General features: G+C 34.6%; 2 protein-coding genes across 15 annotated transcripts in view; one reads left to right on the top strand and one right to left on the bottom strand.

Moving 5' to 3' along the window:
- The window catches only part of Hdac4 (histone deacetylase 4), a 96,271-nt gene that overhangs the window by 14,520 nt on the left and 68,821 nt on the right, over positions 1 to 12,930 (bottom strand). For 11 of the 14 annotated variants that reach the window (XM_070299088.1, XM_070299091.1, XM_070299026.1 and 8 more), the window contains 2 exons: positions 9,042 to 9,208; positions 2,997 to 3,101 (listed from right to left, as the gene is read on the bottom strand). In XM_070299088.1, the coding sequence (XP_070155189.1) occupies positions 2,997 to 3,101; positions 9,042 to 9,208 (272 nt within the window). Of the gene's footprint in view, positions 1 to 2,996; positions 3,102 to 9,041; positions 9,372 to 9,591; positions 11,298 to 12,930 lie in introns of those variants that run through there. The other 3 variants (XM_070299017.1, XM_070299010.1, XM_070299066.1) reach the window with 3 other exon arrangements.
- On the top strand, positions 4,395 to 6,344 carry LOC138938895 (uncharacterized). The gene is made up of 4 exons (XM_070306272.1): positions 4,395 to 4,654; positions 5,027 to 5,231; positions 5,580 to 5,762; positions 6,288 to 6,344. The coding sequence occupies exons 1-4, from the start codon at positions 4,395 to 4,397 to the stop codon at positions 6,342 to 6,344; spliced, it is 705 nt and encodes a 234-aa protein (XP_070162373.1).

The raw sequence follows: 12,930 nt of genomic DNA, 5'->3' as shown, positions 1-12,930 counted from the left end.
CTCGTTATTTCCGATTAATATTCGCCGCGCACGTGGACCGCTCGTTTTAACGAAGCTGCGCTCTCTCTCCTACACGCGAAATTGTTTTCCGCCCTTGCGTTTTTGTATCATCGATTCGAAAATTATTGTCAGAATTAAACAAGAGTCTATAAATCAATTACTCAATCAAATTCAAATTATATGCATAAATAAATAAATAAATAAATAAATAAATAAATATATATATATATAATATACTTAATATTAAGTAATTATCTAAATACGTAATAAAGAATTCAAGGACGAAACGTTGATCTGATATATATATATATATTCAGTACTTTAGAATTATTAATCAAAGTTGAAAAAATTAAATTTATTTCAATATATAATTAATATATAATTTAATATATAATTTTATAAAAAAGCTTTATATTTCATATTTGTATATTTCGAGTGTTAAAAAAATGTAAAAATATATTAAATATATAAATAAATTTTACTGCTGAATAATAAACAATAGCTTATACCAACTTTAGGATAATAATATCGTTCTTTTTCCTGCGTATCATACATAATTAATATCATGTTCACCATTAAACATTTTCATCTGATTTTATTTTTATATTAATAACCATCATACAGTATAACGAATCGTATTTACAATCATCAATGCAATCGTACTTACAATCATCATCGTGCGACTTGACATGACAATACCTGTACGAAGTTGTTACAATCAACCAATAAAGCAAATCGGGAGAGTTACGATCGTGCACAATGCACCTGTGAGACCAAAAACATCTGTGCGCACCTGTTAATACCTCCCGCGTCCGGAATACGCCGGAGGCGGAAGTGACGTCGGCAAGCGTCACAGGTGCAACGGTATGTTTACGGTATCTCGACGGCCGAAAATAGCATAAAAGTTATGAGATGTCGATCGAAGGTGCGAGGAAAACGAATCGGTAAATGAAAACCCTCTCTCTCTCTCTCTCTTTCTCGCTCGTCCATAATAAAGCCTTCTTGAACTTCGAAGAGTAAACTTGGAGTAAAATTTCCTTTATGCAGGTGTCCAATCAAAATGAAATAAAAAAAGAATTTTGCTCATAAAACGAAACGGTTTACGAGTCGTATTTTACTCCATTTGTTTTTCTTTTTTCTTTTTTTAATGATGCAAAAATAAAGATAAAAAATGAACGAATCATCGACAGATTTATATATATGTATAATAAATCTTTTATTGTTTATATTTCAATACAAATTTTTAAATTTATAAAAAAATATCAATAGTAACGTTGAATAGACTTTTGATCAATTGTGATTAACTCCAATCAGATAAATCGGATGAGATTGTAATATTTATATGCGCAATAAGAGAGTTATCTATGTATATGTACGTGAAATAATATTAATTCAAAGTTCGCGTTATTCTAAAAACGTATTGCACGCACGTCTATTTTAATTTGTTATCCCTCGCGTTGGCGAATAGCAATTTTCTATGACATATTTATACGCGATGTTACACGTGTTAGAAGATTATAGGATACGATAAATCCATGCATAATTACAAGAAACAAGCATCACGATGCATACGTGATATGTGAAGTGGAAAGGCTATCGATTTGTAGTAGAACCGTATAATTTTACGTCAAAATCGTTTTATATAAACAGTTTGAAATTATAAAAGATTTGAAGAAACAAAATATATATATTTCAATCATTTTAAAGATTTAAAGCATTTGCGCACACTTAATACGGAAACGACTCTAAAGTAAAAAAAAAATTGACTCAAAGAATTTTTTACGTGCAATTCGATACAAGTTCTCTCGTATTATCGAGTAATTTTTCAATTAGCCTGATTTTCATCTTTTTCGCGAAAACTGAGATTATTATTCTAAATAATCAGATTTTTTTTAAGTTCTATTGTTACATACCATGTTAAAATGCATACAAATTACAGTTGCAAGTCATAGCGTCGCGTGCATTAATTTGGCATCCAAAGGCAATTTCTTTGGTTTAATAAAAACTTATTTGTTTAAACCGTCGAATAAAGTTATTGAAAATAAAGCCATGGAATTTTTAATAATTTACGAGTTTCCAAATGATAGAGCTAACTTTACAACATACAAGCAGCGAAGATTACAAGCTCAGTCGATCGAGAATCTTGGGATTCCGCGAAGCCGCGATGCAGCCACTTTATTTTCACGATCAACCGTTATTATGTGTTACTATCGCCTTCGTGTGACGCACGTTACGCATTTCGCCGACAATGAGAGGAATATTCCGTTGGACTTTCGACAGAGCACAGAGAGAGGAAGAAAGAGAGAGGAAAAGACAACAGCACAGAATGACGTTTCGAGAGAATTGTCATCGCGAACGGTGAGGGGGACGGGAGGAACGAGTATCGGGTAAAAAGCGGGAGAGAAGAATCCTCTTTATTATGGACGGATAATATACGTCTACTATGCTGTTGTTGCTGCTGACCGCTGGTCCAAGTGTTGATCGTCATCATCGTTCGATAAGATGTTTCCCGCAATTTTGCGTGCGCTCTTTCAAATAAATCGCGATGAAAAACGACGAAGTAGTAGAATAAATGCATTAGTCAACAATTAGTTAAAAAGAATATCTTCAAATTCGATTTATCTTTTTGCTAGATGAGGGTGTGATAAAGAAAGACGCGAAAAATGATAATCTTCGGGGAAAAAAGAATTAGAGAAATTATTTATATTTAATTATTTAAGAAAAATAGAAGAGTATATATATATATATATATACATCAAAACTAAATAGTTTTTTATAAGAGTATTAACTTTGACACAGAGAGGAAGGGAGGAAGGAAGGGAGGGAGAGTATTTTTAACATAAACTTAATTGAAATAAATTCTATAAGCTCACAGATGGGCGCTATGATGAGCAATAAGATCACTATCAAAGAGCTAAATTTATCGAGACACACATAATAAAGTAACAAATCAGTATACACGTGTATAAAGTATAAGTCTTTAAGATTAGACTCACCTTGAGTTGATGCATCTGTTGCTCGTGCAGTTCAGCCAATTGTCGTTCTTGGGCCTGATATTGCTGCCGGAGGAGCTGTTGTTGAATCTGATGGTGCTGCTGTAGCTGGAAACAAATCCAGATATCTCAAGGGTATTGTAATGCCCTTAATTGAAAATTAAAATCTTAGAAATAATCTAAAGAATGAATAATTTGCGCAAGTGTAGAGCACGAATCACTAGACAAATATTTCTTCTTTCAACCGAAAAGTCGTCACAAAGCCTACGTTTTACGATATAATTCTTTTTTATTTATCAGAGAATATATATTAATTCATTAGCAGACATTTTTCTTTTTCAAACGGACGGAGAGTAAAGGAATTCGATAAAAAAAAAAAAAAAAATGGAGACAAACGCGGAGATGCAGATCTATGCACGAGGTCTTTTCAATGTGTCTCTGAATAAGCTTTTGTTGCGCGTCAAGTGAAAATGCGAAAGTATGCATAGCATAAAGTTTCACGCCAACATGGCGCGCGCATTTGATCCGTTTAATCCAATTCACCGTGTCTCTCGAATGTTTTTCGTTGTCGCGTTCGTCGCACGTGGGCGACTTTGGCTCGTCCTTTCTCAGAAGGAAGTGCGTGGGTTGAACTGACACGAAGACCAAAACAATTTCGTCCAATTGGTTACATCTACGAGCGAGCACGCGCGCGCGAACGTTATTACCATGTCATTGTCATTGCACTGTATGAGACTGCTTAAAAAATCGAACGCGATATCGATACGAAGCGGCAAGGAACCGCACGTCGGACATAACTCTGGAATCAATTTTGCGCTTGCATTGACATTCCTTCTGTGTGTGTGTGTGAGATGGACTTATATTATTCTCCCTTTAGAAACAAAATTGGAAAAAAATCGAAATAATAAATAGAATAATTTGAACCTTAGTAACGTTAATTAAGTTTGCGAGAACGCGTTTCTTACTCATTGCTTAGTTTCTCAGATTAGTCATTACTGAAGTAACAAGATCTTAATGCTAATTTAAATTGTTAGATTCTGTACAGAAAAGTTCATGTGCTCAAAAATCGAAATTTTCGAAATGATTAATGAACCAATGATCACGTTAAAGTTATATTCAAATTTTATGTAAAAAAAATTCAGTTTTGTAAATTGGTTTCTCGTAGTTAATATCACGATAAATTGAATCTCAAATCGTTAAATAATTGACAGCTGAATATCGCTTTGTCACTGTCACCATAATTCATACATCAATCTATTAACCAAAGCTGATCGAATAACGATCCTGAAATTTTCAAATAAATCGATCTACATTGCAATATATATATCGTAAAAAAGTATCGACATATTGTGTCGCAAAAGTACTGAATTAATTGAATCGGTATGAGAGAAAAATTGTGAAATGAACTTTACGGGGGAACTTTACTTGAATAAAGCGGGGACCCTCGCTTTTGTTATACCTCCGAATGAAGGTCCGATCTCGGGATGGAGAGGATACGCTCTACGAATTACGGTGCTCGCGGTAGGTTTCGGCATTTGCGTCCTGTTATTCCGAAGGAAGAGTTCGTTTGGCGGAAGATGGAGGAACGTGCAAATTCAAACTGACAATGAGTTAGACGACTCAAGTGCCAATTCGAGTACCAAAATAAAAGATCTTAAGAGGTACAACAATTTTGAAGAGACGACATTAATACTTTTTTTTTTTTCTATAAATTAATCATTGATCTTTATAAAAAACATCCTGCACGTATATCAATGTTACGCAAAATTCACACAAATTCATCCAAATAAATAATCTTGAGATATGATTAAATCTAAAATATAGAATTTTATTTTAATATATAAATATAAATTCAATTTTTAAAATATTTCATAATTAAAAATTTCATGCTTGAAAATGATGTTTACGCTCCAACATTTATTATGCCATTTAACTTCTGGGATAAAAACAAAGGGGGGTAACATGAGAAGCGCGTGCTTATATGGTATGCATACAACGAGAGATAATAACACACACTTTCGTTTCCTCGACAGTGACGACAAATCCATAGTGACGTACAACGGCGAAGTCTGTCCGATCTGTTTAAATGCGCCGAAAATCGGCGTGAAAGCCCCCTGCGGTCACTTACTGTGCGCGGAATGCTTGGCGAGTTACTGCGACGTTAGAATAGCACCTGCGCCGCCACCTTGCCCATTATGCAGGGCACCGTTGAGTTCGGTGGCCTTGGCCTGCGACTTTGTTAGTATAACAACGCGTTATTTTTCGCCGATAAAAACGATAACAAGCCCTACAAACTCTATTAGAATATAGTGAAATGTAAAGATAAGATGCGAGGACAGATTACATAATAGGTAAAATAGAGCGAAAAGAAAATATCCCTATAAAATAGAGAAAAATTATCTTCTTAATTTTACGTCTCACCGTATGTCTAACTGATAGCCTTATAAGACTAGCATGCCTGTATGTTGAAATAAACATATGGCTGAAAATAGTAATTGAAAGCTTGATGCAACAAAACTTTAAAATTGATAAAAATCATATCCGTATATACGATTTCTTTTGGATAATATATTATTTTAATTATAGGCCATTCTAGGTCCCAAAATGTCAGACCCAAATACCGTCATGGTGCGAGACTGGATACGCGAGTACAATAATCATCGCGGTTCAATGATGTCGGTACGGCCGTTTGTGAAAACGCGAGTCGCCCTTTTCTTTAATATTTTGACTCTCTTTCTAATTGTTGGATTGATCGTCGCGAGGCTTCAGGTTTTTGCGGAAATATAAATTTTCAAAATTTTATCGCGCCAAGAGTTATCATTACGAAACTTTTCAACAACAAGAAAGATACGCGTTTATTGCCTTTTTAAAAATGGACGATAGAAGATTGTTTATTGCTGATTACCATTTGCAAAAATGAATAACAAATGAAGAAGAAAAAAAAAAAAGAAATAAAACACGTATTTGCATATGATAATAATGATACTGATATCCGATTCGACGCATATACACCAGGTATCATCCTGTGAAAAATAAATGCCATTTTTGCATTATCGATAATGACATTGCATTAATCATATGCAATTTAGTTCAAAAGCCAAAGCTTATGGGTTAATCTAAATTCTACTGGCATACTTCACAATCTTATATTGTTAGTTTGCGAGACTCTTCATATTATTTATTATTAGTTAAGTATCAGTACCAAGACATTTAAGAAATATATAATAACACAAACAAACAAAAATTGATTTTTTTTTTTTCTATATGTTATATTGAACATTTTTCTTATTTTAGGGAAAACTTTACAAGACAAATGAGGGAACTGTAAACATAATGGTCAATCAAGCGTAAATTATGCAAAAATTAAATATTTCTGGCGCACGCAATCTTTTGGACATACGCTATGATATATACGTAATGGGAGAAAATTAATATTTCGTTTATTAATGACATTGAAACGTTGTCGAATCAATTCGAGCGACACCGCAAAGCCAACATTTTTTTTTGATCGCTTCTTTTTTATTTATATTTTTATTTTTATTTTTATATAATTTGTTTCTATAAATATGTGTTTGTAAATATAAGATAAGTTATATAACGTCTTACACGTCTTTTATGTGTATTGTCTATGAATGCAATAAAATCATGTTATATCGTGTAATAGCTGCAAGTATCATCGTGCTTTATATATTTTATTTTCTCATAACAATAAAGTCTTTTTGCGAATCTATTAATGTAATCTGGCACACATATTAACTGTATAAAAACATGACGGAAAAACTCTGAAGTTTCTAATATCAGTTCGACAAAGAAATGTGCGGATGCAAATAACCACTGTATTTACTTTTTCATAATATGATGAATCTGTATTCTGAAAACAAGATTTGCCTAAATTTCTTAACATTTTAATTTTTTTCGCCTAATCTAAAATCAATTCGAGCTGATTTACATCTAGACAGATGCATCTAAGAAATTACAGGCTCTTCAAACATTTTCGACAAAAAAAATATATATATATATAATATATACAATATATAATTCTATTGTTGTCAACAATATCTTCTTTGTATAAAATATATAAAAATGAATATCCCCCCCCCCAAAAAAAATTACAAGCATAACGAACTGTCAACGTGAATTAAAAATATCTAACATTGTAAAAAAATATATACGTAAATATATAAATAAAATGCGCGTGTGTAAATACGGGCAAGTGTAAACTTATATACTTTTGATCATTAAATCTTTTTCTAAAATCGTGTTAGTTATTAATAAATCATAACTGATGAAATATTAGAGATAAACTTATCGTCGTCTATCTAATATTATTTATAATCTCCGTCGCGAACGTATTCCCGATACAAGAGAGAAGCAGAAAATAACCCTCTCCCTTGCCGTCCCTTTCACTCCTCTGTTGCACTATTTACATTGTTTTCCTTCGAATGTATGGTAATTGAATTCTACTCGCCAAATAGAACTCACGCGTTACGCAGCACCGCACGTGCGATTTCACGCACGGTATGCGTCTCGCGACGCGTGGCGCGTCCTTTGTCGCCGAGATTTCCGCCAGACGATCGATATCTATAATATACATATGCAAACGATGCGCGTGGTTGATTCCGTTCCGCTATATGTATGTACTATAATACGTACTATAATATGGGACAGGATAAAAAGAGATATATTCGCTAGACAATGATAATTTTAATAACAAATTCTTTAAAGGATAAGAGACGAAGGAAAAAAATTCACGATTTTACGATGGAATTATTTTTTTCCTTTATTATATTCTTTAAATCTCCGTAGAAAGAAATGGATTTTAAATTTATGTTAAAATTTTTATTAAAATATGTTGTTGAAGTAATGTGTGTATGTGTGTGTTATCGTAGAGTTATAAAAAACTTTTCTATAAAATATCCTTACTATAAAAAAATTATATTATCTCGACATTGGATTTTACTCGCGTGTCATTCGATTTCTGCTTAAAAGAAAATTAACGAGGAGAATAATATTTAAAAAAATAAGGAAAGAAGTAAAATAACACAAGGCTATGAGACGACTTCGGCTGAAAAAGATAAACATCATTAAAAATGTGCGTTTGGGATTGCAATTAAGTATATGCGCTATACGCTATGAAATACATCATGTATGCAATATTGTATGATGTATTCATATAGGTATTTAAATTTTGTTTCTAGCCTTTTGTTTTCGAAGAGCGAGGTCCGAGCGATGCAACATATAACGAAATGTAATAATGCATTTACAGAAAATATCGTATGTTATATATATTCTCTGTTCGGCGGATTCTCCGCAAGCAAATTAAATTTGGCCCTCGCCAAAGTATCGGCGACCTTGAACTTAATTGCAATATAACTAAAGTGCGCACGATCGAACGAACTCACCCGAAACCGTGTGAGTTTCGGAGTAACATAAACTTCGTCGATATATATTCCGACGAGTAAATTTCCGCCACACGTATATTTCTATCCATAACTGCAATTCATTTCAACGCGATAACATATGTATAAGTATTCGTATATCATACGAATATTAATAAATCACGAGCGAATCTCATAGCTCTCTTTAATAAAAGGATTTAATATAAAATAATTTTGATAGTGTAAAATAAAAAAGATATAAATATTCTACTCCTTTTAAAATGTCAAAAATATAGATCTTTCTTCTTTCTTACTTTAAAAATCATATATTGAAAAATATATTTATAAAACTTATATAATTTGAAAATATTATATACATATGTATATATATATAAAATATAATTTTTCAAAAAGAAATTTAAAAAATTTTCACGAGTCTCAATAAAATTCCATGAGAATTCCCTGATTTCTCCAGGTAGAAAAAAAAAAAAAAAAACAATCCCTGAGAATTCCAGATTTCCCATGTTTTTCGAGAGAGTAGAAACCCTGATTTTTTATAATTGACAACGTATTCTATAAGATATCGGAAGACTTTCTAAATTCACTTTGTATACATACAACAATACAACACACAACATATACATGTACATATATACACCAAATACGTTACCTCGAGTATCTTCTGCTGCAGCGCGTGGCCGTGCAGGCTGGCGGTATCGGCGGCTGCGGCATGATAAGCGCCGGAAGTCAGGGTGGCCGTTGCCGCGCCTCCCCCGCCGCCGGCGCCCAAATCTCGCGGTCGCGGCATCGGCGAGCCCGGCGTATCCCTGGCCATCTCTACGCACATGTAATAATAACACACGTCCGGTAACATGTTCTCGTGAGCGATCGCGTGGCGACGGTGATGTTCGCCGGCGAGCTTCACACTCGAGCTTTCCGCGCGCGGATATCGATCGAACGCGCTCGCTTGCTCCACGTAAACCTTCATAGTTTTCCTTCTCTTTTTTACACAGGATATATACAATATATATATATATATATAATATATTTCTCTCCCCCCTTCTATTATCGAACTTTTGCACCGATACGATCGGACATGGATAAATTGTCCGCTCGAGAGGAATTATAATCTCGAAATAAATAGAGAATATTTCTTTTATTTACGAAATGAAATATTATGCGCTGTAATTTGAGAAATAAAATATTTCCCCGTCACTTACTGATGTCTCGATAATTTTTATCAATATTCGTCCAATAATACATGACGATATTTCACTCGTCGCCAGCCAGCTGTTGTCTCAATGATTCTTATCGATATTTATTCAACAGCACACGCCGCGATATTTCCACAATTTACATTAAATTTAAATATCGAAAAGAAATTAATACGCGCAACACACACGCAATTAAAATCATCAATGATAATTTCTTATATCTCGATGTTTATAAATCCTCGCGCTTTAAATATCTCTTTTCGACGTCGAAGGTGATTTTAATATGTTGTCGAGATATGAAATATCGAGGGAGGCGAAGGTTACGGGCGTATAGGTAATGGAAAGAACCGAAGTTTTTTTGCGTCGTTCCGATTGCGTTCGCTTCCAAACAACGTCGGTTTCCGGGAAACGTGAGATAATATCGATCTCCGCGTCGGTTGGTTTTTTTTAAAATTATTTTTTGATTGTGGGAAGGGTCGATGTTTCTCTCTTCTTGGATCCTCTCATTGCGATCGGCTCGGGAATAAAGGGAGAACAAAAAAGAGCACCGCGACAACGTCCACCTCTTTCCTCTCGTTATCGCGCGACGAATCGAGGAGAGAACTCGCGGAATTCGTGCGCGTGTATCGCGACGATGTTTATGGCCTCGTTATTAGTTCGCGGCGCGATAACGCGGCTATTTTTAGCGTTTATTACGCGCAATGCACACACGAGTACGCAACGCGCACACGTGCGGACGTTTATCGCTCGATCGATTTGCACGCAAGGCTCGCGGAACAGGCCTGGCTCCGTTTCCGCCTTCTCCCGAATTTTGTACCCCGTTAAAAGTCCAAACTCGAAATCATCCCTAAGACACTCGAAACTTTGAGCGAGAAGATCGCTCGCGAGCGTTCACAGTATTCGGTTTTCATCGTCGAATTTTGTCTACCCAAGTTTCAACATTTTCGCGCGTTACTAATTATCATCGCACTTTTCCGTCGACGTGTCGTAATTGTAGTAATCGCGCACGATAAAGCGACAACGCTTTATTAAAGACTCCCGCACGAGCGAATTTTACGCTGCGACGAAATTTCGAGACACGCGTGCCACGATAAACGCGTTCACAGATTCCCGGGTTATCAGTTGTTGGGAGTCACAAGTTCAAGCCGCTCCTCGCGACGCATTCCTCCTAGTTTTAGAATCAACACGAATATACGGATACTTGGTTCACGTAGATCGCGATATATATCCACAATGTTCTCTCTCTTCTCGTGATCGTCGCGAGGCACACGCGTTCGCGACAGAACTTCACAGGTGGGATTCGTCGTGGTGTTTTCCCGGCGGCGTCTCGCGACCTCGGGCGCGCGCGTGCAGGAAACGATGGCGAACGCGAGTAGGAGCGGGAGGAGGAACTTTATATACGTCGGCAAAAGCAACGGTCAGCGCTAAATTTAGCTCGCACTGGAAGCGATTACGCGAGCCAAGATGCGAGGTGAGAGAAATAGAGAGGGAGAATCTGTGACAGATAAAAAAATAAGAAAGAGGGAAAAGGGAGAAAAAGGAGGGTGGAAGCAGAGCGGAAAAGATACGAAACTGTCTCCTCGATTTCGCGACTGAACACGATCTCGACCGGGAATCGTTCTGTTAAATCCTCATCATATACGCGATGGACGTCAGCGTGTGGCGGTGCATCGAGAAGCGGGGAGCCAACGAGAGGATTCGCCAATCGCGAGAGTGACGTTTTCAGTCGCATGCTCTCTCTCTCTCTCTCTCTCTCTCTCTCTCTCTCTCTCTCTCTCTACTCAGCTATGTGTCGTATTTTGAGAGAACAATGTGGAGAATTCTTTGCGAGAGAAACACGTTAAGTTGCTGCTAAAGCGTAATTAACGACGAGTAACTAAGAGCGTTATTCTACACACGGTTACCGAAAGTTATATAGGCTCTGCAAGTGTCGTTGCGCATGTTTTTTGACATATCGAAAAACATGCGCAACGACATTTTGTTAGAGCTTACAGCTGTCGGTTAGTCATGCACAAAATAGCGATCTACTTAAAGGGAGCTTGCGGTCAAGTATATTGTATATTTTATTCGTCAATATCACGTTTTAAGTATGCGTTAAATATGCGTTGCCTTGACTTTTCCTTCCATCTTCACTCATATTCTAATAATTTGACCTGTCAAAAAGTATCCAAAATTTTTTTTCTTTGTATAAGTTATCTATCGTTTAATTTTGAATAACAATATTTTGTAAGCAAAAGAAGAATTGCTTTTCTTCTCTGCTTTTACTTTTCTACAATAAGGTAGATTATAAGCTATACTAAAAAAAGACTAAATAAATGAAAAATGTATATACTTGATTCAATTGATAAAACTTCCATTTCTACTTGTTCTAACTTCTACTTCTTCTATTATTATGTCTCTCGAGTCGGTTTGAGTGTCTAAGAAATCATTCTTTTCAATAAAACCTTTAGAACGAAAAAGATATTGTTACAAATTGTTATTCAAGATATAACTTCGCTATTCAAACTCGACACCTTTACCCTTATCCTTATCAAAATATGTATATATTTTTCTATCGCGTTATGACAATTATGACAAATGTGACAAATGCGAAAGTCGTATATTTCCTGACAAATGACAAATATGTAACGTGAAAAATTAATTACAAAGATATCAAAGATAATTTTCTAATTAAACGTAATTAAAGTATTAGATATTATTTTTGTTCAAAGTTTGATTCGTATTTAAAAGATTTATAAAATAGTATACTATAAAATTCTTTTATAATATAAAAAATATTAAAAAATAGTTAATTATAAATAAGTTATTAGTAAATATTAATTTATTGATGAATTAAATAAAATACGTAGTGACAAGAAAATTTTGAATGTGAGACACATGGAGAAAGAAAAACATATATATAAAAAGGAAATATTCTGATACAATATACATACAAAAGAGAGGGCAATTTAATTTAACTCAAAATTAAATTGCCCTCTCTTTTCAACTTCTTTTTATTATAAAATATATATGGTTTTACTATAATTTATGTAGTTTTATAAAAGTTTTATAATGATTTTGTAGAACAATATCAAAATCAGATATTATGTTGATTGGAGAGAAGTTTCTTCTATCTCTGAATCTGTATGATAAAATATAGAGTAAAAAGGGGATTCTACAATATGTATATTGTATATTCATAGCTTACATTGTACAAAGAAGATAACTTCATTTTTTATAAATATCACGGCGTGTGTATGTTTTTTTCATGTCGAAGATCAAACGCAAGTTAGCGATGAAGAAAGAGCAAAAAATATTTTTACCTTATTTTCGCCTTGTTGTCGAGAGCGACAGGGAAAACGACGA

Source organism: Polyergus mexicanus, unplaced genomic scaffold (genome assembly GCF_030449975.1).
Source record: "Polyergus mexicanus isolate NDT 795.1 unplaced genomic scaffold, iyPolMexi1.0 SCAF_1, whole genome shotgun sequence".
NCBI classification, from domain to species: Eukaryota; Metazoa; Arthropoda; class Insecta; order Hymenoptera; family Formicidae; genus Polyergus; species Polyergus mexicanus.
Note: the sequence above shows the minus strand (reverse complement) of the source record. Positions and strands in the feature narration are given on the sequence as shown.